Source organism: Aethalodelphis obliquidens, unplaced genomic scaffold, assembly GCF_003676395.1.
Source record: "Aethalodelphis obliquidens isolate GAN/ISIS:26980383/991018 unplaced genomic scaffold, ASM367639v1 scaffold88, whole genome shotgun sequence".
NCBI classification, from domain to species: Eukaryota; Metazoa; Chordata; class Mammalia; order Artiodactyla; family Delphinidae; genus Aethalodelphis; species Aethalodelphis obliquidens.
In genome coordinates this window covers 727,253-743,036 of record NW_020838032.1, presented here as the reverse complement: position 1 = coordinate 743,036, position 15,784 = coordinate 727,253, and the positions used below count along the sequence as shown (strand labels likewise).

General features: G+C 43.2%; 1 protein-coding gene across 1 annotated transcript in view; it reads right to left on the bottom strand.

The window, feature by feature from the left end:
- Window positions 1–231: 231 nt before the first annotated feature.
- Window positions 232–15,784, bottom strand: part of HSD17B3 (hydroxysteroid 17-beta dehydrogenase 3) — a 39,757-nt gene continuing 24,204 nt past the window's right edge. Inside the window, exons 4-11 of the mRNA XM_027094203.1 lie at window positions 15,303–15,410; window positions 14,220–14,287; window positions 12,713–12,748; window positions 9,790–9,824; window positions 8,631–8,712; window positions 7,932–7,997; window positions 4,605–4,754; window positions 232–982 (exon numbers count right to left, since the gene is read on the bottom strand). Coding sequence (XP_026950004.1) covers window positions 872–982; window positions 4,605–4,754; window positions 7,932–7,997; window positions 8,631–8,712; window positions 9,790–9,824; window positions 12,713–12,748; window positions 14,220–14,287; window positions 15,303–15,410 — 656 coding nt within the window. The 3' untranslated portion in view covers window positions 232–871. The remainder of the gene's footprint in view (window positions 983–4,604; window positions 4,755–7,931; window positions 7,998–8,630; window positions 8,713–9,789; window positions 9,825–12,712; window positions 12,749–14,219; window positions 14,288–15,302; window positions 15,411–15,784) is intronic.

The following is a 15,784-nucleotide window of genomic DNA, read 5'->3' as shown; positions in this document are numbered from 1 at the left end:
AGTGCCTAGAACATGATGATGTCTTGGGGAAGCACTCTTGACCAATGCCAGACAATGCAGGGTCACCAGCTGGCATGATCCTCCCCCAACTCCCTCAAGAGTTGAAGGACAGTAGTTCCCTAACACACCACCTCATATGCATTAACAATTAAAGCCCTCAGTCCAGCAACCCAAGGGCTGGAGGCCTGTAAAAACTCATTTCTACAGATACCAACTCCTGTATTAGAGCAATGGTTTTTTAAACTACTTTTAGCAACATATTTTCTGTTTTTATTTTTATAAACACAGTCTTCCATAGAACCCCAAATAAAATTGAAATCGAAAAATCTGGTGCTGCATTAGCTGAAATGAGGGGTGCCCAGAAACTGTCCTGATGTAGCTGTTGCCCCCACCCCTTCTCCTAGACAGTTTCCTGGGTCTCTGAGGAAGCCAGTTTGAGAACCAGTGAGTGCCCTAGGACTACAGCAGTCTTGATAAAGTTTAGTAATTTCAAACATTCTTTAATATAGCTATAAAAGTAGATTACTAGGTACAATTGTTCCCAATATTCAAAGAATCAGAGGCTTTCTTCTCACCACATTATATTATAATCCCATACAGAAAATTTTCCAGTTTTACCTGTAGACACCCTCACCTTCTCCAACTATTAAAACCCCATTGCACAACACATGTTTTTACATCACAGCTCTCCCAAAGATCTCCAGACTTGAGTAAAATTGCAAAACAAAGTTGAATTTTAAGTACTGGATCTGTGACATGGGCCCTCCAGCTTCAGGGAGGTGACAGGTACTGGTCTGTTCCTGGGTCCTCTGTGGCCAGTGCAGAACTTGGTGAAGAAAGCAATGCTGGGTGGCACATCAGCCCACCAGGACTATGTGATGTTGGCATTCTGCTTGAGGTAGTCCATGTAGCGAGTCAGGAGCATCTTCTGAAACACACTGCTGTAGAAGGCCCATGACGGGATCAGGCTCAGAATGCTTGCCTTTAAGAGACAAAAACATAAGTGTCTGGGAGAAAAGAAGAGCAAGGAAGTTGCAAGAAAACATCTCAATTTATATTCATCATCTTTAAAAATGTATATCTGATGACTGAAGTTAAGTCCCAAATCTTTTAAGTAGTTGTTAAGATAAATAGAGTTAACACTGTTGTATGTTATATATGGAAGTTGTTAAGAGAGTAAATCCTACGAGGTCTTATCAAATGAAAAAAATTTTTTTATTTCCTTAATTTTGTATCCATATGGGATGATGAATGTTCACTGAACTTACTGTGGTAATCATTTCATGTAAGTCAAATCATTTTGATGTACACCTTAAACTTATAGAAGGCTGTATGTCAATTATATCTCAATAAAACTGGAAGAAAAAAATTCTTTTAAAGAGTTAATGAATGGAAATGAGTCATAGCAAGGTGTAAATTATTATCATGGAGTATTTGCTTTGAAAAGGGGGGGAAGCCTCAAGTTGAGGCACAAATGCCTAATGCTTTTCAGGCAAGAGGCACAGGCCTTGGAAGGTTCTTGCCCTCAAATTACACTTGTGTCCTATAAGGCAGGTCCAGGCCCCCAGAAGTAATCATTTTGTCCACCGTGTGATTCAGTTAATCCAACATTCCTCAGTCTACCTACAAAACAACAGAAGTTCAACTAGAGGAAAACTTGAGCCTTGTAGGCAGCTTGAACCTTCAGATTTTTGCAATCCTCTGAGGTATCCCAAAGCAGGAAACTAAAGGTGGTTCCTGGGAACCAGAGTAGAGCTCTTCTTCCACTGGCCAAGTCTATGACTCAATGCAACATCTTCTTCAGGAACTTCATTTTTCTCCCAGACAGAGCTTTTTTTATTTCGCAGCAAAATCAAGCCCTTCCATTAGCTTTGTCTTGAACTAAATGTTTTGGCTTACTGAAGTCAGCCATAAATAAAATAAACTGAAATGCCAGGTCCCCAGAAAATGTTCTGAAAGGCCCCCTCTCCCATCCCCATCTTTATCTACCTTCTTCCAACCTGGAGACGCCATGTAGAAGGAAACAGAAAATGGACTTAAACCCTTGCATCACTTTTACCAGCCAGGTGGTCTTGGGCCATCTGATCCATCTAAGCTTCATCTGATCTGATCCAGCTCTGAGCTTTGGTTTCCTCAATGTAAAAGGGGAGCTGAATGTCCTGTCTCACAAGATGTTTAGGAGAATTAAATGAGGTAACTATGAAGCCCCAAGTTCCACACGGATTCTTAGGTAGAGGCTCCAGTCCCACCTCAACTGCTGCCCCAAAACTCCTTGAGGGCAGAGGGCATCCTGTCTTTGCCTCACCTCTTTGAAATAGAAGACTTGCTTGTTTACTGGTTGATTCCACTTGATTACCCATAACTTTAGATTCAACGATCTTTCTAAACCCTGGCACATTCAAAATTGGTTTTAATGGTTTTAATGATTGATGTGTTTTCCTTTGTTTTCTCTTTTGCTGCACCAGGCAGAAAGACTTTTTCTTACTGTTTTTGGCATCTGTTTACCAGTAGAGATTAGAATTTGTTACATAAGAAATCAAAGAGAAAAGTAAAAAAAAAAAATTCAACTTTTGACATCTAGAATTGGATTACAGTATGTACGTAGCAAGACAATAGTCTTGCAAGCCATGCTATTGTCTCAAGAAAACATTTTCTAAATGCTAATGGATTCCATTTAAAACATCAATATCCTGGAGGACTAAAAGTATAGAGTTCTGCTAAGGGGAGAAGAGGATGTCTTATCCACTGGAACTACCTAAATCCCTCTGAGATGAACAGGATGTGACCCTGGGAAAGCATACAAAAAGCCTGTACTTTTTCTGCCCTGGAGATGGTGGGAGGTACAAGAGAGAAAGAGGAAGACGTGGCCAGATGTGTGTCCTCTGATATGTGTGTCCTCTGAGCTTACGCTGGAGGGCTGGGGGCCTGGGGTGAAGGATAGGGAAGTGTGATAAATAAGTAATGGTAGCAAAGGAGGGTTTACTGCCTCCACTCTTCTGGAGTGCAGCCACAGAATATTATCTCAGCGTGGCGAGGTAAGTGCTGAGACTTGCTTTTCCAGCATCCCTCAGGTTCAAATTGGTGCTGATGCAGAGTAGAGAGCCAGAGGGCCTCTGTGAACCAAAGCTGCAGATGGACAGCTGGCCTCTGGCTGGATGAGGGAGGTAGCAGAGATTCAGGCATGTTCAGCCATCAGTAGCTGGGGAATGCATTGGCCTAGCCAAAAGGACAGAAGGAGTTATTCCCACACCCCCCACAGACATAAACCAGCAAGGTGAGCAACCATCAGATAGATTAGGGACACCAGCCACACACACTTAAGGACCAGCAGGAATTCATAGGAACTCTTTCCCCAGTGTCATTTTAGTGAAAGAGGCCAGAAGAAGGGACACTCAGGCAAGACCGAACATTTTTCTCTAAATAATGGACAGCCTATTTCCTAAATGGACAGTTTAGATGATCAGATCAAACTAAGTTTAAACTCATTAGACATTCCACTAATTTGTTTTCGTGCCATGCAGCAAGTAGTGGTCTGAAGGAAAACCAGATCGGCAATAGGCAAAATAAAGATCTTATATTCTTTCTGCTTGTCCACTTTGCACTGTGCGTTCAAACGGCGATTCTGCACGTTGTTGAGATTCTACAGTAAAAGTAGCAAGTAATCAGCTAAGACAATTCAGTATCTCTTGCCGGAGTCTCAGTACTGAGTCCCAGGAGACAGCTGAATGCTTTGGGAGGATTTAGTGCATTGACCCATGAATCTCTCTAGCATCAGAAAGAGAAAGAGAGAAATAAAGAAGCCTAATTCCCAAGGTAGAAAAACATATGAGGCAGAGGAGCAAGTTGACATATGAAGGGAAAGTAAAGATCTGTTAAAATTCTTTGGTGATGATGGAAACAGAACTACCCTGACACTGTTTGTTTGTTTTCAGTATTAGTGTGAAACTCAAGTCTACCTTTGTTTCCTGTTTGTGTTTTTTCCTAAAAGCAGCCCAGGGATGGTAAGAACTCCTCATGCCATAGACTTCAGACTTTATTTCCATGTTTGATGAAGTCCGTGGTGTACAGGAACCAGCTTATACTTTCTCACGAGAGCCAATCGTGAACTCTCCTCCTGAATTCATGTGCAGTGCCAACACACTGGTAACTTAACATCAGTCATGGAAATCAGCAAACGCTACAAATCAAGGTGTTTTGTTTTATTTTGGGGTTTTTCCCGGAGAGTTAAACATTTACTGGCACAGAGGGCCAAGGACATCGACAGCCCCTACAGGGAAGCACCCTGTGTTTTGGCCTGACCTTCACAAAGCTCTGGGAGCCGCCTTACTTTCTGAGGGCAGAGGTGAGGAGGCCAAGGGTGAGATTTGCCAACTTCAGAGTTATCTCTAGGCTGGGCACCCAGCGCTTCAGCTTCTCCTTCCCCTTGCTAGATACACCTTTTCACAGGCTGGACTACCCTCAGCAGTATACCTCTGGCGTCACTATCCTTGCATGACAGAGAATGGCTGAATGCTCCAACAGCAAGGGAGAGCTGGCTAAGCCCTGCTAGGGCCCCCTGCTTGTCTGTCCTCCCTTGCTTCAAGAAAGGAGAAGTTATCAATTACCAAGATTTCATGGGCGAGGCAGCCACAGGTTTCGTCTCCAATCGTGACATAATTCAGTGATTCTTTAACAAATTCATCAGCAGTCTTGGTTATCATGTTGGTATTTAGATACTTTGTCATCGGGGTTGAAACAGCATACGGGGTGAGCACCTACAATGGGAAATAAAGACCGTGACACAGGAGCAATCTGCCCAGCCCTGAGAAACTAATACCCATTTTACCATTCCTTCATGTTCCAGCTCTGTTCTCCCCCTAAAGTCTCAGGATACTATATGATAATAGAACAGTTAAAGGTATAGAACGAGCACAGAGCTGGGAATCAGAAAGGTCAGTTTCTGGCTTAACGTGGCAACTAACTCAAGATGAGGCCTTAGCCACACAACACCAAGTGGTTCAAATGCACACGGGGTGAATGAAGAGCTCTGTCTTACAGCACGGTTCCCCAACTTAGAAAGTGAAAATGCAGGACACCCAGTTATATTTGAAGACAAACAATGGAAAAATCTTTCAGTTTAATTATATCCCAAGTATTGCATGGGACACACTTATTCTCAAAAGATTATTTGTTATCTGAAATTCAAATTTAACTGGATGTCCTGTGTTTTACCTGGCAACCCTATCACAGAAATTTATTTCTAACACATATAACCAAATTGGAGCACTTTCAAGTATTTTAGATTCCCACTTTCACACTTCGGTTAGGAGCCAGGAGTGGCACACACCCCATAATCTTTCCTGTCATGGTAAGACAAATAAACAACAGCACACTGTACCCTGAAAACCCAATACCATGTTTCCACTGGTGGTCTCACCACCTTGTGGCCTGGCATGAGGTTTCATAATGGGGTTTCTTAATTTATTCCCAGACACAGAGACCTTGGCATCTTTAGGGGAAAAAAAAAAAAAATCCATGCTTGTTTTCTTTTTCTTCACATCACCTTTGAAATTTTTGTCACATCACATTTTTTTCCTCCTCATACTTGAAATTATGTTGTTTCATAATTTAATCCAATGTATGTCAGTCAATTCAATTCAATTGGTTCTCATGGAAATGAATGCAGTTATTAATTTGCATAACACTTTTCTTCCAAAGAGCTCAAAGTGTGTTCTTAGAAAAATATAAGAAGCTTGTATTTTCAAACCCAGTTTTCAGATAGGGAAATAATAAAAAGTGTTTCCATTCTTACAGTGAGTTTTGGTTGACAAAACACCTTTATGTATAAAACAAGGGCTCAATAAATATTGGTTAAATTTGTATACTTATTTATTCATTAGATCTTCACAGTAACCCAGAGAAGCAGCTATTATAATCCCCTTTTTACAAATGGGGAAACAAACTCACAGAGTTTAAGCAAGCTGTCCAAAACACTCAGATGATAGATGGCAGCACTGGGATTTGAAAATCAAACCCAAGAGTACAGTCCATACTTCCTCAGGAATTTTACAAATATTTATTGAGCACCAATTACATGCGTGTTTGGAGAGACCAGATGGTTTTCAGAATGTCACAGTGTCTCTTCCAGGACTTGGAGCAGCTCTGAGGCTTCTGCATGAGGGAAGGGGTTCCCTCCCCCTTCCTCACCTCCTCCCACACCTTCTGCCCCACAGAACCCACTAACTTAGCAGCTACAGCATCTCTGGCCCACAATTATCAAGATCGAGATGATGCTAAGACTTGATACTCAACACTAATATTTAGTGCTGTTCACCAAATATTTCTAGTTCTTCTTTCTTCCAGACGCATGATAGAATTGCACTTTCTGGGTCCCTGTGGTTGGGTGGGACCATGTGACCAGATCTGACCAATGAGTGTGAGCAAAAGTGACATGTGACTTTTTTTGGCTCTGTTAGGTCTTTGTTGCTGTGCACAGGCTTTCTCTAGTTGCAGCAAACAGGGACTATTCTTCATTGCAGTGCACAGGCTTCTCATTGCAGTGGCTTCTCTTTGTTGTGGAGCACGGGCTCTAGGTGCATGGGCTTCAGTAGTTGCAGCATGCAGGCTTCAGTAGTTGTGGCTCATGGGCTCTAAAGTACAGGTTCAGTAGTTGTCAGAACCTCTAATTATCAAAGCAAGTCTCTTGAACTCCTACCACTTTTTCTTTGACATGTCAACTGACAATATCCAAGATGGCGGCTGCTCCATCAGCCTGGGTCCCTGCGTCACTACAGTGAGCTAATTCCCTCTGACCGTTCACAGTGAATGTGTAGCACGAATGAGAAATATATCTTTGTGGTTTTAAGCCAATGAGATTTTAGGGATTATTTTTTACTGCAGAAAACTTAGCATATATAAGGTAGAGCTGTTGCAAAAGGAATCCGTCCTCAGCTGGGAGTTGGAGAACGGATAGAAGGGAAGAATCTCTTTTAGGTGAGACTTTAGTTCAGCAGGGCAGAGAATGGGACTGTAGTCTATTGACAAGTCTGTTACAATCACTCACTACAACTGGGAAGATGATGTTATTTACAAAGCTCCTGCTATTAACTCACATCTGCCAGTTGAATAAGCTTCATCCTATAGCTGATTAATTTATACTGAGATACTCTCACCTGGGTATTTTAATTGAAAATCAGTATGTGCAGCAGTAATTTTAAAAATATAACCGAGTGTGCCTTTTTCATCCCTAATAGTATGTCATAGAACTTCTTCCCAAACAGTTAACCAAAAACCTCTGTAAACTGTTTATTCCAGGTTCCAGAAACCACTTAGAGTTAACTGTGTTGCTGAAGGAAGCACGTCATATTGCTCAGCCTACAGACAGCAGTGACAACCCAGCTTTGTTTACAGTTAGGACAAGGTCAACTCCATGACCACTCTGTCATTGTAGGGGAAATGGAGAGCAGAGCACCTCTTCCCCAAGTGCTCAAGAACCAGGGTGTGGAGATCTCTGTGTTCCATCACAGATGAACAGCCCCCAGGCGAAGCACCCTCTCCCCTCTTCCAACATTGACCAAGTGCTCAGTTTTCTTTTGTTCCTTCTCCACAATTCCTCCCACATGAGCCTGTCTCCTCTATCTAGGTCGGAGAGTAAAGGATGCTTAGACAAGAACCTACTTCTGTCCTGATGCAGCATTGGGTAGCAAGTGTTTCTGAGCACTCACTCATCCCACCCCATTTCCTTCTCCAGCACCCAGGGCATGGTGAGGGCAGCAGCAGGCAGAACCACAGTGGCTCCACTGCCACCTCTATGGTCATAGGAATTCACATGGTGTCATCCAGACCCCCTCTCCTGGTCACACATGCACAGCCTGTCCTGCAGGAAGCAGTGGCCCAGGCACCATGGGGATCCAGAGTTCCCATTCCCAAGGACTCAGAACTGTTGACCTTACCTGGATAATGATTCCTTTCTCTTTATATTCTGCTTGCAGTGCCTTGGAAAATGTGCACACAAAAGCCTGGAGCAAGAAGGAGAAACACCTAAGGACTTGATTCTCTGTCAGAGCCAATTCACTCAGATTTCAAAGGACACCACAGGGAGCTTATCTTCTTCACCTTAAAATGCAGCAGTTTGTCTTGATGGGAGTTAGAACTTCATTTCTTGGTCTGGGAAGAGCTCCCGCAATGAGAAGGAACATAAGTTTTGTAATAAATACATACCTAGGGCCACTGCGTATAGATACCCTACCCGGGGGAAGCTCTGCCTTGTCTAGAGCACCCACAGTTCCAAAGATTTGTTTCATGGCTAGGGCAAGAGGACACCTGATGAGGCCTCTGGGATGGAGGGAAACTACAATGTTACTTGCTGGCCAGAGGAGCGCCGGGCTCCCAGGCAAGGAAGTGAGTGGGAGCCGGAATTCCATGGGGGCTGCGCCTGCCCGGCTGTGCTTCTGCAAGGCTTCATCAGCCCAGGGGCAGCATCTTTTTCTAATTTGCACCCAGATACTGGCTGACTCGCTCCTCCCTGTACCTAGAAGAGTGTCTCTAGGCAAATCAGTCCATCGCCTTGCCAGATGATCCAAAGGAAAATGCTAAATGGGAAAAACAAAAGGAAGAAGGAGAAGGAGGCTTGGACCACATCTGTCACTCACCTTGGAAGCCGAATATGTAGAGTACAGAGGCCAGGGAAAGAGGGCCGCCCCGGAAGATATGTTCAAGATGAGACCTTTCCGCCTAAAGGGCAAGAAACAAAGTTTCAATTGCTCTGCTGCCTGATGACACCTTGAGAAGGAAGAAAATAGAGGGGCTCATGGGAACGCTGGGAAACTTCCATCCTCTCTAGGTTTCCATGTGTGCTAAGTGTTCTGCTTCCAAGAACTGTGAGTGGAACTTCACCTCAGTCATGAACTACACCACACCGTGATGCCACTCGGCAGTCAGTGGACTTCAAGAGCTTGTGAATGGAAACAGGGGCTCTGCTACAGCAAAGGTCCACCACCAAAATGCAGAGAACCAACTCAGCTCAGACAAGACTCAAGGGGGAAGTGGTCCTTCTCTCTCAAATGTGACCACATGAGCTCAAGGTCCCTTCTGACTCATAAAGATGACCCACAACAGGACAGATGTCATATGCAGAATCCTGTCTTGGGTGGAATTTGACAGTCCATCATCTGCTCACACAGGCACTCCTACACAAGTCTCTGGGGTTCTTACTTACCCTTTTGAAATTCAATATCCTTAATCCTTCCCAACTAGATGGATTCAATCCAGAAAAATTAAGAAACTGCAAATTGGAATACAAGGCCAAGCCCCTTCTTTCTCTAGGTAAGATAAAACTATGGACCATTTGCTTTTAGTGAATACCACCTGAGGAAAACCAGCTCCCAAATGGGCATTGTAATAGGGTGATTTAAAACATGGAATAAATAGAGACACTGATGGGGTGGTGATTTTTACCCCAAAACTGGAGTATTCATTCTGACAAGAGCTGAAATACATAATAACAAAGAGATGGTCTTGGTCTCAGGCCAACTTCTGAAGTTTCTTTTATACTCACTGTGAGTTATTTTTTCGAACACAATGTCTGCTGAAACTGCTGTTCTCTTCCTCCCTCCAGTATATGCTACATTTGACCTGCAAATATGCTTATCTGCTTGCAAAGCTGGCCTGGCCCAACCATAATCTCCATGTCTTTTCATCATAGTTTTATCATTTGTTAAAGCAGCAGCAGATGAACACTATGCCCCTGGTCCCCAAGTCAGCTGATTGCCAGGCCAGGCAGACCATGGCTTTTCCAAGGAAAGACCTTACCTTGATTCCATGTGTTTCAGAATCAGCTGTGTCATCTATAAGAGAAGGGCAAAGCTAAGCCCTGACAAAGGAACTATGTAGCAATGTGCCGTGGGGACTTAGCAAGTAGGTGCTGGAGGAAACTGGAGAAACAGGTTCATCTTCTCAGATGGCCTTGAAAATCTGCTGACACTCATTGGAGGTAATTCTGACAACACTAGAGTCTAGCTGGAACCCATAAAAGACAACTTAGACAAATGGCAAACAGTTCAGAGGCCTCTGGTTTCTTCTTCATAAAACTGAAGTCTTCCTGGAAAATGAAGGGAGTGAAAAACTATGGAAATTGGCTTATGTCTGTGGGACCAACACTGAGGCTCCCCAGATACCCTTCATTCTGGGAGAGAGGCAAAAGTAGTTTGGCCATTACAAAACTCACACAGGAGTTAGAATTAGGGGGCTGTCAGGAAACCTAACAAGTGTCCATGTGTGTCTCACATACAAGGTATGAGATGGAGAAGGACATCTCTTCAGTTCAACAGCAGCCTCATTGGCGGCCTGCAGGTGGTCTGTGAAGTAGCTCCCTAGATACAACATGTCTGCTGGTCTGTTGGAATTACAACAGCGTTGAAAACTCCCTTCCCCACCCCAACCTACTGTCCCTGGAAGAAGTCTTCCCTGCCAGTTCTGGAGCTTAAATATTTCATTAAGCAAGCTTTTCATGTCATAATTTTAAGGCACCCATTTTAAGAATTAAGAAAGAGGCAAACCCATGGACTAAAATGTTCTTGAAAGTACAATTGAGTGGAATCAGGCCCTGTCTTGGGAGCAGGTTTGAGACAGAGAGCATCCAAACAGATGGGGAGAGGCAGAGAAATAGAGGACACTGGGGACCAGAAGACAAGTTTGCCTAATTTTTCATGCTGTCTAGGGCACTGCATTTCCTAGGAAGGCCCCTAAGCTCATCCCTGGGAGCCTCCAGATAATACTTTCACTGCTCTGGAGAAGCAGCAGGGGTGGGAGTGGTGAGGGCTTCCTAGGCTGGACTGCCTTCTGAAACCCTGGATTTTGAGGGAGGTGAGAGAAGCATGAGGAGTAGATCATGTCAACACCCTTTCCTTGCTTCTCCCAACTTCATTAAGGATATAGTTGGAGCATTGTTGAACAGCATTTCTCAGTCTCCCAAAAACCTGACTGGGTGAATGATCCCAATTAGAGATACAACACTGGACTTTGTGGGTCCCTGTCTCAAAGGTTCCAGTATTTAGTCTCTTATCCCACGTTCCCTTTGCCCTCAAACTCATTCTCCCATCTCTGTGCTTGATAGAGAACTCTAGTGTTTCCAGATGGTTCCTTTGGAATAATTAAGTGATACTAGTCATGCTTCCAACCAGCGTGGCCAATTTGGGCATTGCATACTTAGAAGCTAAACTTCAATTTGTTTTCTTTGTTACTTAAGGAAGTTAGTGTCTACCAAGATATAAAATAATTTTTTTGAAAATCAAAGCATTTCTCTGCTAAAAGAGTCAGAGGGTTGTCAAATACATTTGGGAAACCCTGTGATCAAATGAACCAAGACTGAAAGATCAATGTATCCATTAATGTGAAAGATTTTAGTGGTAAGGCTGCAGACAACAGTGGAACATATAAAACCTTCAATTACATCAGCTGGGGATTTTAAAAAGCCATTGATTGCTCAGCATAAAAAGAATGTATGTACCAATAAAAACTGAGCAGGAAACTATGAAATACCAGTATACTTACAAAAACAAAAAAAACAACCAATGGTGAAAATAATTTTTGTCAGCTCAACTCTAGCCACATGAAAAACATTTTTTTTTGGTCTGTTCAGCATCCATCCCCTGTTTTGATGTTGATAGGAACCTATTTTCCTCTGGGAAACCAGTTCTCCCCGCCAGTCCATGCTGTGAAGACGAGATAGCCTCCCGCTGCTCCCCAATAAGGGTCCCGGTTCCATGAAATCAGTCCTACCTGATTCATTGCTGACGTTCCATTGGACCATCCAGAGTGATTATGAGGGCTGCCAGGCACAGCTGTGAACTTTGTGTACCGAGCAAGGTGCCCAGCTGTGGGGGTGAGTGTGCGCTGAAAGCCCAGGGTTCACTCACAAGCCATTTAGAGGGCTCTCATCATCCAGAGGGAAGGGAAATACTGTGTTCACACAAAGGCATCATCTACCCACCACGCATGGGGCTATGCCCACTCTTAAGCAGCACCTTTCTCCAAATTGTCTGCACAGACAATTTGTCTCCCTTTTTCTTATTCACACAAAGACACAGCATAGGATAGCTTTGTGGTACTCATGCCTATAAACGCGTATGCAGTTAATTCTAATAAAAGGACCTGAGTGCTGAATGGCACCTGACACATCAATTAGTTCAATACTCTTTTAATAGCAGATGAAGAATCTGAAGTTCAAAGGGGCTAAACAGCAGGCCCAATGCTGTCCAGTAACTGATCTGGGATCAGAATACATATGAACTTGAACTTCACTTCAACAAAGTTGAAAGTTTTTGAACAACAAGAGTCTATAAAATCCAAGCCACACCCTCCGTCCTTTTTCCACACTGAGTGAGCTTTCCTCCGTTTACAAAGACTCAAATCACAAGAAGATACTATTTTTTTTTAAGTTGCTTTGGAATCCTGAATAAGTTTCATCATCATCAGGCCTAATATGTTCTGACATGTGACAAAACTGAATGCAGAAAAAGGATTCAGATGCCAGGGAGAGCAAAGCCACTGTATTTTCTTGATGAAAACAGACAAGACAATTAAAAGGCTACTACATGGTCTCTCATTTCAATTCTAAAGTACAGTTCAATTTTAAAGAATTCTGCATCTACAGGGAAGGGGCCAATTCTCCTGAGTTGCCAAATCCAACAGCTACTACATTTTAATGCACTGAGCACATACATTGATCACGTACCTTCACTACCGAGGTGATGTTACAGTGGACGAGGCTCTGTAATAAATAATCACAGTCATGAATCAGCCAGATCATTTGAGAACTTCTCTTGAAAAGTGTTCAGGGCCAAACAACCAGGAAGCGGGCAAAAGTGTGTGTCTGAGTGGTTGCCGCAGCCTGCAAATTAGGCTCCTAGTTGATATTCAGAATGCACTAGAACAGGGAAACATCTGACATCCACACTATGATTCTATAAGAATGTGATCTTGAATAGAAGTCAATTAAGAGTTTCCGGGCTTTCCTGGTGGTTCAGTGGTTGAGAGTCCGACTGCCGATGCCGGGGACACGGGTTCGTGCCCCGGTCCGGGAAGATCCCACATGCCGCGGAGCAGCTAGGCCCGTGAGCCATGGCTGCTGAGCCTGTGCGTCTGGAGCCTGTGCTCCGCAACGGGAGAGGCCACAACAGTGAGAGGCCCATGTACCGCAAAAACAAAAACAAAAACAAAAAAAATTGAGTTTCCTTGAAAAATTCAGCAGGAATACAGAAACAGTTTTTGAAAGGGAGATGGTTAATTTCCAGCTGAAGGAAGGGAGGTTAGTATATGTGATCTAGAAGACAATAGCATAGACATTAGAAAGGTGAATGGTTGTATAACACAAGGTATACAGGTTCCGGGCTACAGAGGGCAGTTAAAGAAACTGCTAGAATCACCCAAGACAGACAGAGGAAAAGAGGGTCAGACACATAGACAAGTACAAATGCAGACGTAAATAAAGAGAAGCAAGAACGGAACCCGCTTAATGGAGAGACACCAACTTGTGCCAGAAACAGGGACCGTGGAGTTAGACGTGTGGCCGGTGAGGATGTTCAGCAGGGTCCAAGGAATCTGGCATTATTTGTCCACACAGTAGACGTGGGGCCTACACAGAACCTTAGGAATACTTGCGGGATCAGGGAATAGAAGCATGCTAGCCTGTTCAGAATTGTTATAACCCCACTACTTCAAAGGTCAGGGCCTGAGGAAGTGTCGAAATATAGTGCCTTCGAAGACTGTTAAACGCGTAGTAAATTTGCTCATGGCCAGCAAGGGCAGTCATGGGTCCGAGTCAAGCTGGCTGAACTGACAACAACCCCAACCACATAGTCTGTGCAAGGGGCTTCTATCACACTGAAAGTGGAATGAATCTTATTACCTGGGAAGACAAAGAAAGCCATGAATACAAAGCTATGAATTTGTTAGGCAGAATTACCCCCTTAGAAAGCAAAGTGCAGATCCCCGAAAGACTGGCACAGGTAAATTTTGGTGTGTGGAGAAGAGGGAAGATGTCCTTATCCTAGAGATAGTCATGAACAGCAGTACCCTTGACCGTGTATCAAGTACTCAGGCGAAAAGAAAGGGAGACCTCCAGTCATCCACCTGGAATACAGAATACAATCCCATTACCCCCTCCCGGCCCTGGTGATTACCCAGCCAGGGTGCTCAGGACCACGTGAGAGGAAAACATCCACAGAAGAGTATAGGCCTACCTGGATGTCATCCGGCGTGTTAAGGAAATGACGCGGGAGAAGGTTTGGAAGCATGCCGACATTGTTGACTGACCAAAAGAGGCAAAATAAAAAGATGTCAGAAGAGCCCATGGCAAATGTCTATTGAAAGCCTTAAAAATTGTCATATTCAACCCAGGAATTCTTGGGAAGTTTTCCAAGGAAACGTGTACAAAAGATTTATATACAAGGTTGTTCGTTGCAACATCATTTGGTAACAGTGAGGAAACTGGAGAGAAAGAAATTGTGGTCCTATAATACAATGCACATAAAATGAATCATGGGGGTGGGATGCAATGGAGTCATTCAAAACTATGACTGCTCAGAGTTTTAAAAACCTGGGAGAACACTAGTGATGTATGACTTTTTTTAATGTTGCAAAACAGTACATACGTTTAATCCTGATTTTGAAAATATGTGTGTATGTATCTGGAAGGATATATACCAAGATGCTATCTCAGGCTGTCAGGATTTCAAGAAATTCATAGCTCTTTTACATGCTCATCTGTTCTTTCCAGTTTTCCTGCAACATGTTTTACACTTTTATCAGTAAAAATGTATTTATTCTAGAAATCAAAATCTTCTTTCTATGTACAATACAAGCGCTGTACTGTGATATGGTTACAAAACAGATTGTCTATAAATTATCTCAGAAAAAAATTGTATCTCATTTCCCAAATGAGAAAATCAGTCCTCAGATAACCACACTGACTCACTATTTCATGGATCAATTGCAGTGATGTTTGTTTGCTAAACTAATTCCTTTAGACCAAAGTTTCCGTCTTCCTGCCAAATGTCAATATCAGTTCAGTGAAAGAAAAATATTTTAATACTAGGAAATATGTTTGGGAAGATTGAAATATGTAGATTTGCTACATTCCAAAGTCATGTACAAATTTGTTAATCCAGTAATTCCTCTTGAAGAACTGAACTTTAATATTTGGTTTAATGCTACAGCTTATAGTCATGGGTTAAGTTTAAGCTACTATTGAATAATCAAGTATCACTAAGATAATTGTTTCACTGATTTATTACAACACGCTTTGCATTTTATAATTTACTTACCTAAAATTCCAATTTCTAAGTCTTTAAGTTTTTCTTTAATATACTCATAGATGTCATCTTTGGTAAAATCTGCTTGTATAATCTTCACTCTACTTCCTATCGTCCACTCTGCATTAGAGACAACACTTATTTTTTAATGAACAGGAGTCCAAATCCCCCTCTTGCCCATGTCCTCCCAATGCTCCTATACTACCTGAATAGACACTTAAGAGCACAAGCCCATCACCTTAATTAGAAACAAGAAATAGCCTCGGGGGCTTCCCTGGTGGCGCAGTGGTTGAGAGTCCGCCTGCCGATGCAGGGGCCGCAGGTTCGTGCCCCGGTCCAGGAAGATCCCACGTGCCGCGGAGCGGCTGGGCCCGTGAGCCATGGCCGCTGAGCCTGCGCGTCCGGAGCCTGCGCTCCGCAACGGGAGAGGCCACAACAGTGAGAGGCCCGCGTACCGCCAAAAAAAAAAAAAAAAAAAAAAAAAAAAAAGCCTC